Below are 11,098 nucleotides of genomic sequence, written 5' to 3' on the forward strand. Positions count from 1 at the left end.
AATGCTTTCTGGATAAGGGAAGTTTGAGTAGAGCTGCAAAGCTGGAGAAGGTAAGTGACCTCATGATCCTACTATTTTGCCCAATTCCTCTAGAACAGTGAGCCTGTAGCACTCTGAGCACGATTAGAAGGATGTGTGTGTTTTGTTATTAAAAACAGAACAACCCACCCACATCTTCCTTTGTGCCATGACACCTGCTTGTAACCTCGTACTTGGATGAGTGGCGAGTCATTTGAAAAGCTGAGTCCTCTGACTTCCATTTTGCGATAAGAGTCCTATATGCAGCCAGGACTTGCTGATCAGGGAGCATGAAGGCACTCTGCCTTTCCTAGGGATGGGAAGAAGGGAAATCACAGGCCCAATCCTCTCATTTTACAGATGGAGACCTGAGGCCCAGAGAGTACAGGTGACATGCCCAAGGTCCCAAAGCAAGCCAGTGGAAAAGCCAGGACTACATCATGGTCTCTCAACTCACACTTCAGTGCCCTTTCGACTGCAGTAGCTATGGCAAAATTTTCATTTTGCTCTTTGGAGAAGTGAAAAAAGGCAGGGAGCAGAATATTACGATTTTGGATTCTCTGCAGACTTCAGTAACCTCTGTTATCCTGGCCTCCACTGTCCTGGCTGTGGTTGCCTCCTATGGTAGCCCTTCTATGGAAGGTTGGGTCCTAAGCCAATTAGTTTTGAGCTGGCTCAGAGCTCCTACCAGGGTTGGCGCAGTCCCCTTGCACGTGGCTCAGGATCTCTCGGTCTGTAAACAGGCGGAAGGCAATCTGCTCACACTCCCGCTTGGTCCCACATTCAAACAAACACCCAAACAAGCCCTCCTTCTCCAGAGCAGCCAAATCAGAGTAGCCACAGGGCCCGCAGTGCAAGATCCAGGGACGGGACCAGCAGGCAGCCTCCAACGGGCTCTGGTTGAGGTAGATGCCAAGGTCGACCCTCCGTTTCTTATTGGTTGGGTGTGAGTACAAGAGCCATGATTCTGACAGGGTTCTAGCTTCTGGCTCTAGCCTCAGTGAGCTGTCCAGCAGATGGCTCTGCTGAATGGTAGGAGCATCTTTGCCAGCAGGGTGCTGGCACCCATTTGGGATCTCCAGGGACCGGAAACTCACCACACTGCCTTGGCAGCCATGAGGGGGCTCACAGAGCTGTTGGCTCAGAGCTGGTTTCTGAAAGCATTCACCATGGTCGGTGCTGAGAGCCTCCGCCCGGCACCTGTTTGGTGTCCGGGCACTGCAATACAGCACAGCGTGGCCAGCCTTCCCGGTTACCTCTGCCACTTCGCACTCCACTGTCACCATGGGCTTAATAAGCCTGCCATGGTGCCATGTGGCTCCTAGGTCATCACTATAGATCATCAGGGAATGAGGCCTGGCTTTATATGGTAGCCGAAAGCAAAAGAACCGGTAAGGGATGTAGTAGGCGTATGCAGGGATGATCAGCCTCCCCGACTGCAGCTGGATGCCATGACCTGGGCCCACAGCAAACGTGGCCCAATGTTCCACCTCTGGGCCAATGACCTCCTCGGTCAGGTCCCTCACCTCGCTCCATGAATAGCCAGCATCCTGACTGCAGATGAAGCAGAGGCGGGCAGCATTCCTGCCTGACACAATCTGTTGACGCTCAGTGACATGGCCCCGCACACAGATGAAGAATAGGTACACACGGCCACTCTTCTGCTCCCACACAGGACAGGGGTTCATGGTCCGATGCCCAGGTAATGTGGCTTCCATCAGTGGCTTCAGGGGTTCCCACTAGACAAGGGGAAGGGAGAAAGAGCAGGAGTGAAAGATTAATAGGAAGACATGAGGCTCATTAAAAGCATTAATACTGGGGACTTCTCTGATGGTCCAGTGGTTAAGAATCCGCCTTCCAATGCAGGAGATGCGGGTTCAATCCCTGGTCGGGGAACTAAGATCCCACATGCCTCGGGGCAACTAAGCCCGTGCGCCACAACAAAAGATGCCGCATGGAAAGATCCTGCAACAAAAGATCCTGCGTGCCTCAACTAAGACCCTATGCAGCCATAAATAAATAAATATATATATATATTTTTAAAAAGCATGAATACTTCTCAGAGGTAAGAAATAAATGGTACTGAAATCTATAAAATCATGAAGGCCCAAGTGTTCACTGAATTCTCAAATATTGTAGGATAACTTATCAGCTGCAAAGAGGCAATGCTAGGTATTGTACATGCTGTCCCCTCTGTCTGGAACACTCTTCTGCATTTTGTCTACATGCCCAATTCATCGTCCAAAACTCAACTCAAAGTCACCTCCTTTATGAAGCCTTGCATGAGGCTCCCTCCCATCCCTTACCAAAGACAATCGGTTCCAGATCACCGCAATAAAGCGAATGTCGCCATAAAGTGAGTCACATGGATTTTTTTGGTAAATTTATATTTACACTAGGCTGTAGTCTATTAAGTGTGTAATAGCATTATGTCAAAAAAAATAAACAATGTACATAGCTTAATTTAAAAATACTTTATTGCTAAAAAAATGCTAACTGCCATTCAGCAAGTTACAATCTTTCTGCTGGTGGAGGGTTTGAAATACCGCAAGAATTACCAATATGTGACACAGAGACTCAAAGTGAGCAAATGCTGTTGGAAAAATGGTGCCGACCTGCTTGATGCAAAGTTGCCACAAACCTTCAATTTGTGAAAAATGCATTATCTGTGAAGCACAGTAAAGCAAAGTGCAATAAAATGAGGTATGTCTGTAATTTTTTATGTGCCTGGCTCCATTCCTAGATTATGAGTCCTTTGAAGGTAAAAACCAAATTATTCTGATTTTGTATTGCCAGTGCCTAGCACATGATGGGAGCAAGATAAATATTTTTAAAAAGAAAGGACACCTCCCCCCAAAAAATAAAGAAGAAAAGAAAGAGAAAAGAAAAGAAAGGCCAACACATAGGGAAGTTTTAGGCAAATAAAGGGAAATTTAAGACAAAGATTTTTTTTCCCTTCCTCTACTACCCCAGGAGGCAACTCATAACGATGTCATTAAAAACTCAAGCATGGAGTCAGAGACATCTAGTTCAAACCCTGCCTTCACCACTCATCATGTGATCTTGGGCAAGTTACTCAATCTCACTTCACCTCCATTTCCTCATCAATTAAATGGAGGATGTAATAACATCCTCACAGAGGGGATGTAAGGGTAAAATAAAATAATGCCTAATCAGACATACCGCAAAGACCTAATTTCCTTAATATATTTTTAAAACAATATTAGAAATTGGTAAGAAAATTTCCAAAAACCCCAACAGAACTGGGCAAAGAGCAAGATCAGACAACTCAACAGAAAGAGAAAAAAAAATGAAAATGTGAAGGAAAAGGACTTCCAATTACAACAAACTAGGTAATTTTTTTTTTTTTTTTTTTTGCGGTACGCAGGGCTCTCACTGTTGTGGCCCCTCCCGTTGTGGAGCACAGGCTCCGGATGCGCAGGCTCAGCGGCCATGGCTCACGGGCCCAGCCACTCCACGGCATGTGGGATCTTCCCGGACTGGGGCACGAACCCGTGTCCCCTGCATTGGCAGGTGGACTCTCAACCACTGCGCCACCAGGGAAGCCCAAACTAGGTAATTTGAACCAAACTTTCTACTGAGAACTAGGATAGATAAAAAAAATTAAGACAAAAACATCATTTGAAAGCACCAGAGAGCAAACAAGGCCATGAAGAATTATAGGCCAAAAACTGAAAGTTCATTCAGAGCGGCTGACGTGGTATTTTGAGAACCTTTTCCCTTCAGGTATCTCTACTAATTCTCAAAGAGGTAACTGAAAAGCTGAGAAGCCAAGCAACTCATCTGACCGCCCTACGGGGCTAGTAGGACAAAAATTAGAGGCCCTTTTAAACCCACCAGGCTTTGAGGGAACCTTAAAGGGCTAAGTCCCAGAAGTACAGATGAAACTGGAGTAGACCAGCCCTCACAACCACCACTCTAGAAAACTGGTTGGCATTATCTACTAAAGTAGAATATAAACATACCCTATAATCCAGTAACGCCATTTCTAGATATCAACCCAGCAAAAAGCATGCACATAGTACTGAAAAACATGTGCAGAATATTCAGAGCTGCAGTGTCTGTACACATAATCACTAACCTGAATTGGCAACAACAGCAGAATGGATCAATTCATTGTGTATAGTCATACAATGGAAATTATGTAACAATGAAAATGAACAAATACAGCTGTATACAACGATCTGGATAAACCTCAAGAATACTGAACAAAAGAAGCCAAACATAAAGAATCCATAGATTAAAACCAAGCAAAACTCTAGAGCTATAAATCAGGCTAGTAATTACCTTTGGGGAAGAAGAGAGGGGGAATGAGAAGCTTCTGAGGTGCTGGCAATATTCTATTTCTTGAGCTGAGTGTGAGTCCACAAGTGTTGGCTTTGTCAATTCACAGAGCTGACATTTATGTTTTGTGCATTTGACAACTATGTTTTATGTTTTCTGTATCTGTTATCACTTTACATGAAAAACATTTTTAAGGTAGTATTAAGACTATATACTTGGACTTCTCTGGTGGCGCAACAGTTAAGAATCCGCCTGCCACCACAATGTAATAACTCTAATAGTTACATAACTGTGGAGTTACAGAGTTCACTGAGGTTGGTCATGTTGTTTGACTTCATTCATTTATTTATATAAAAAACATATATTGTGCACCTTTAACATAAAAGGCACTGTGAAGGCTTCTCAAGATGTAATATTTAGAATATACTAAAGTTACTCCATCTTTAGTTTCAATGTTATAAATTAATTAACACAGAAAGTACAGTGTTATGATCAGTTGCCTCATATCCTGTCTGGAAAGGGGTTAAAAAAAAAAAAAAAGAATCCGCCTGCTAACACAGGGGACATGGGTTTGAGCCCTGGGCCAGGAAGATCCCACATGTCACGGAGCAACTAAGCCTGTGTGCCACAACTACTGAGCCTGCACTCTAGAGCCTGCGAGCCACAACTACCGAGCCCGCATGCCACAACTACCGAAGCCCACGTGCCTAAAGCCTGTGCTCTGCAACAAGAAGCCACCGCAATGAGAAGCTTGCGCACCGCAACAAAGAGTAGCCCCTGCTTGCTGCAACTAGAGAAAGCCCGCACGCAGCAACAAAGACCCAATGCAGCCAAAAATAAATTTAAAATTTTTTTAAATTAAAAAAAAGACTTTGTACTTCCTTTCTGTATGAAGAAGCACTAGAAGGATACATAAGAAACAACAGTGACTGCCTATAAGAGGCAGAGGACTGGGAATGGGATGTATACACCTTTTTACACTGTTTTTATTTTTCAGCAATATGAAAGTGTTAACTACCCAAAACAAAAATAAGATTTTAAAAAATTAACTCCTGCATGAATGAGCAAAGCATATTATTAAGCAAAGCTCAGATCATAGAATCTCAGAGTTATAAGGATCTTGTGCTTACTCACATCCTACAGAAGATTCTCCTCTAAGTCTTATGGATAAAGGCCATTCAGTCTCTCCTTGAACTGGTCTAGGGACAGGGAACTCACTATCTCTGGGGCAGCCCATTCTATACCAGAGTGCCTTGTACATTGTAAACACTTCAAACATTATGTGCCAAAGTCAACTTAATTATTGGGCAGAAGCCCACCTTCCTCCACGAAGCTCTCCCAGATTGGCTAACTGATCAAAGATTGCTTCCTAAGTCCTCTCAAATGGTTTTCTTCCTCTCTGGAAACTATATGCATGAGAAGTCCACATTGCTGTCTGATCTGACTGTATTTTAAACCAATGGAAGCAGGGACCTCAGTTCCCTGTGACTCTTGGGTAATCAAAACTCAGAAGGCCACCAGCAGGAAGGGGCAGCCAGGCCTGCCTCGAGAGGGAGAGAAAAGGCACCCACAGAGCTGATCCAGAGCCTCAAAGACACCACCAGAGAGAGGAGATAAAGAAAGCACTGTGGATGTCAGAGAAGGAAAAGACTGTGTCTGGATATGAGAAATCCAGGGAGAAATCACCTTCTGTTCTGCTCATCTTTAACACACCCACTTCAAGTATCAGCTTAGATGCCATGCCCTGCATGACAGCTTCTCTGATCCCAGCTGCATTTGAACTCCTAAGGAAACACCTCACTCTGCATAAACCTGCCTTGTGACACTTTGTGGATTCTGGGCGGGAGTTTTGGACAGTCACATCTGTGCACAGCTTTGTTTTCTCTCTACAATTTGGTTGTGCAAATTCTTCCCAAAGAGGGGTCAGAGTCCCTCAACTTTTGTATCCCCCTCCCTTCACAACATCCCCTGACTTAATGCCTGGTACTTGGTAGGTGCTCAATAAATGTTGAAGGGAAGAAAAAAGGAAGGGAAAGAGAAAGGAAGATGACAGAGGGAGAGAGGAATGGAGGAAAGTGGGAGGAAGGAAGAAGGGATGGAAGGAAGAAGGATCACAGAAGTGCCCTCAGATGGAAACAGTACTCTATAAACAATGTATGGAGGCTCTTCTTCACGTTCCTCCACTACGTGCCTCCTCTCCCTTCCAAGTGCCAACAAGAGGGTCTGGGGAGCAGATTTAATTTTCTATTGTCACCCTGGGGATAGTACCCCTGTGTCCTTGGCACCCTGTGGGGAAACCAACACTTCATGGATAGCACTGAATATATGATCTGATGAGAAGTAACAGCTACAAACTCATTTGGATGGTTAAGGTTGCTCAGATCAACAACCTTGAGCAGGATCCAGGAAGATATAAGAAATCCATTAACACAGACACTCCCTTTAAGAACAGGAAGAAAAAGAAGTTATTGGGCATTCTAGTCATTGCGAAGTCAGAAGCTCAGCCATCCTTACTAGCTGAGAGGAGAAAACGAAATGGGCCAGATATGTCTAATATAAAGTTGACATGAAGCTGGAAAAAAATGTGAACAAAACACTAAAGCGTTAGAAGCCAAATGATCTCAACCAGGTGGAAGCAATGGCACACAAACAAGCTGAGGCTTGACAGAGATAAAACAAGTCTTGGGCTTAAAAATTTAGATGGAGAAACGTGATTAAAGAACAACAAATGGGGCTTCCCTGGTGGCGCAGTGGTTGAGAGTCCGCCTGGCGATGCAGGGGACATGGGTTCGTGCCCCAGACCGGGAAGATCCCACATGCCGCGGAGTGGCTGGGCCCGTGAGCCATGGCTGCTGGGCCTGCGTGTCCGGAGCCTGTGCTCCACAATGGGAGAGGCCACAACAGTGAGAGGCCCGCGTACGTACCGCAAAAAAAAAAAAAGAACAAATGTAATGGCCAAAAACAAGCATATGAAAAGATACTGAACACTGCTAATAACTAGAGGAATGCAAATCAAAATCATAATGAAATCAGTTCATATCCATTAGGATGGCTACTATCAAAACCCCCCCACAAAATGAAGTAAGTGTTGGTGAGGATGTGGAGAAATACAAAATGGTGCAGCCACTGTGGAAAACAGTATGGAGGTTCCTCAAAAATTTTAAATATCAATAGAATTACCACATGATCCAGCAATTCAACTTCTAGGTCTATATGCAAAAGAACTGAAAGAGCAGTCTTGAAGAGACATTTGCACACCCATGTTCACAATAGCCAAAAGGTGGGAGCAACTTAAGTGTCCATCAACCGATGAATGGATAAACGAAATGGATAAATGAAAGAATAGATTAACATACAATAAGAAGGAAATCCTGACATAATGCTATGACATGGATGAACCTTGAGGATGTTATACTAAGTAAAGAAACCAATCACAAAAAGACAAAATATTGCATGATTCCACTTACATGAAGTATCTAAAGTAATCAAATTCATAGAAACAAAGTACAATAGTAATTTCTAGGGGCTTGGGGTCGGGGGAAATGAGTTGTTCAATGAGTATAAAGTTACAGTCATGCACTGATGAATAAGTTCTAGAGACCTGTTCCATAACAATGTAATACAGTTAACAATACTGCAATGTACACTTAAAATGGTTAAGATGGAAAGTTTTACATTAGGTGTATTTACCACAATTAAAACTGTTTTAAAAAGAACAAAAAATGTGAAAAAGTCTTGGAGGTTTTAGTTGACCATCTACTTAACGTTTATGCAGCTACCAAAAAAGTAAATGTTGGACTTCCCTGGTGGCGCAGTGGTTAAGAATCCACCTGCCAATGCTGGGGACACGGGTTTGAGCCCTGGTCCAGAAAGATCCCACATGCCGCGGAGCAGCTAAGCCCGTGTGCCACAACTACTGAGCCTGCGCTCTAGAGCCCGCGTGCCACAACTACTGAAGCCCATGCGCCTAGAGCCTGAGCTCCACAACAAGAGAAGCCACCGCAGAGAAGCCCGTGCACCACAACGAAGAGTAGCCCCCACTCGCCACAACTACAGAAAGCCCACGCGTAGCAACGAAGACCCAAGGCAGCCAAAAATAAATAAATACGTAAATAAATTTATTTTTTTAAAAAGTAAATGTCACTTTACCTTAGGCTGTATTAAAAGGATACAAGGTGGGATAGCCACCTCACTGCTGAGCTGGTCAGTCTATCCCTAGGGTCCTAAGTTCAATTCTGAGTACCATACTTTGAAAAAAGACACTGACATCCCACACCAGGTCCCAAGGACAGTAATCACAGTTTTCAAGGGACCAGAAACCAAATCAAGACTGTGGTCTAAGCAGCTGATAAAAGAACCGAAGCTGTTGAACCCAAAAAATAGAAGACTCAGAGGGTGTGAATACCGTTTTCAGATACATCAAAGAGCAGTTCTCCAGAAAAGGGACTTTACCTATACAATGTACAGAAGGCAGAACAAGACCAATGGGTAATTATAGAGAAATACAGATCGTATCATTCAAAACAAAAAAAAAGTTAACAGTTGCTACAGGATTAAGTTCCTCATTTGAGGAGTTGGGTAAGTAGACCCTTAATAGAAGATGACTAATGTTGAGTTCCTACTATGTAATTGCTATTATTAATTATATTTTGCAGACAATGAAACAGAGAAGAGTCAGGTATTCAAGTTCACAGCCAATAAATGATGGGTCTTGCCTGACTCCAAAGCCAGGCTCTTAACCACTAAGCTATTAGTAGCTACCAATGGAATACAGAAGATTTCTATATTGGGAAAGAAGTTGGGCTGATAATTCTTCTAACTTTAAGATACTACAATTAAGTAAATGAGAGAATTAATGTGAATAAAATAAAGAGAAGAGAGAATGAGTTAAAGTGGACACATTTGTGAATGTGTGTGACTACTGGCCAGTGAGGTTATGTAACAGGTATGGTCTGATTAAAAAACACTTAACTGCCCAACTGTGTGTGACAGAAAGCAGGGCAACATAACCACAGGCATTGCCTGTCCTGGAGGAAACAAAACAGCGAGAACTCCAAGTTGGGCTACAGGACACCCAGGATATAAGCAGAGGTTTGACCCTGGGAAGCCATAAGAAAGACTTGTGACAAGGTGTAAGAGCAGGGAATGGAAATTCCCTGAAGTAAAAAACTTCCCTACAGGGAAATGTGAGTAAGTCATCAAAAGCAAAGACAGGGGTTGCTGGCAAGGGCCACCATCAGCAGAAAAGCATTTGCACTGTAACAGCAAAACAAGGCATCCCTATGGACATGAAGTTTTAATGGTGAGGTTTCTGTGAGTAGAAAAGCAGAGCAGGTTAGAGGGATTAAAGTACCTCTTATAAAAAATGTATGTATGTGTGTAACTCTCAAATCCATTGTCTCACCTGAACCTCACTTCAGCAATCTCTGAGAGATAAAAGGCAACAATGAGAAAAAAATGGGATCTGAAGTAACCCTGTGGTTCATAGGCCCAAGAGCAGCAACCATTCTCTCCCCTATAAAAACACAGTAAACATGTGCTACTTAGGGACAAGGGCACCAAACCCATTTCTGCCTCTTATTAGGTGTGTGCCTAAGGCAAGTCACTTTACTTCCGAGCTCCAGTTTCCTGTTGTAAAACAGGCCTCATAATATTTACCTCACATAAAGCACAGGGGAGAGAAGAGCAGGAAGGGGAAGAGGAGCGGGAGTATGGGTGTCGTCATCCTCCCTCCCCCGCATCTTCTGGTAGTTGTGGTCTTGAACAAGCTACCTACCTGTTGGAGCACCAGGATCCCTCATCAGCAAAACTGGATTAACAATGCTTACTTCTTTCGATGACTTATGAGGATAAAAGAGAATGTGAATGAAAAGCACACCACATGTTGGCCAAACTGAACAAACCATGGAGGCCTCTAGTCAGAGACCGAGTTTGAAGCCTGCTTTTACTGCTTTATTATAGCTGTGTGACCTTGAGCAAATAGCAACCTCTCTGAGCCTCAGTTTCCTCATCTGTAAAATGTGACTGACAATAGTTCCTACATCACAGAATGGCTGTGAGATTCAGTGTGCCCCTGGCACACAGTAAGTACTCAGGAACTGAAAGCATTGCTGTTACTGCTTTTTTTCCTCCTCAGCTCTGATACAAGGCTTTTCTTGCACTGATGGGAAAAGACACAGACTCTGACATACTCAGAGCAGTGTAGAAACTGAGGCCCAGGCTCAGATCTGGGATAAGGAGTCACCTGTACTGAGTGCCCAGTCCTCAACCCTCTCCTCAGCACCAGGTGGAGAGCATCCTCATCCCTGCTCGAGGAGCGCTTCTCTGCAAAGGCCAGGAAGGTCTGGGTAGGGGGCACATAGAGCAAGGCTGGGATCCGGTAGGTGATCCCCCTCTTGTCCTCCTGCTGGAACAGAGGGCTGTTGAAGGAGCACGATGTCATTTCTTCCATGACCTCTGCAAGGATAGGAGGCAGATAAACGTGTGTCCACATTCAAATGCTGGCTTGTATACAAGTTCTGCTCTATCATTCCATTTCTGGAGATCACTGGGAGGCAAAGATGTACTCAAACGTTTATTTTTTTATACAAAAGTAACATCATGATCTCAACAGTACAAAGCATGCAATAGGCACTCTCATTTAACAAGTCTATCCTCCAGACTCTGTGGGAATCCTATGCAGCCTGTGTCAAGTGTCTCTCCAGAGAGATTCTGTATGTGCTTCTGCCGAGCATTCAGAGGTATTACCAGCCCGGATGGTTTCTAATGTCAATTT

At 43.9% G+C, this 11,098-nt stretch overlaps 1 protein-coding gene across 1 annotated transcript; it reads right to left on the bottom strand.

Annotated features, from left to right (window-relative positions):
- Nucleotides 1-677: 677 nt before the first annotated feature.
- On the bottom strand, nt 678-10,777 carry NEU3 (neuraminidase 3; the record flags this gene model as incomplete). Its single annotated transcript, XM_079707511.1, has 2 exons — nt 10,568-10,777; nt 678-1,757 (listed from the first exon to the last, which is right to left on the bottom strand). Exons 1-2 carry the CDS (start codon nt 10,772-10,774, stop codon nt 678-680), a joined length of 1,287 nt encoding a protein of 428 aa, XP_079563637.1. The 5' UTR covers nt 10,775-10,777.
- Between the last annotated feature and the right edge of the window lie 321 nt (nt 10,778-11,098).

The sequence above is a fragment of the Hyperoodon ampullatus genome, assembly GCF_949752795.1.
Source record: "Hyperoodon ampullatus genome assembly, chromosome: 7".
NCBI classification, from domain to species: Eukaryota; Metazoa; Chordata; class Mammalia; order Artiodactyla; family Ziphiidae; genus Hyperoodon; species Hyperoodon ampullatus.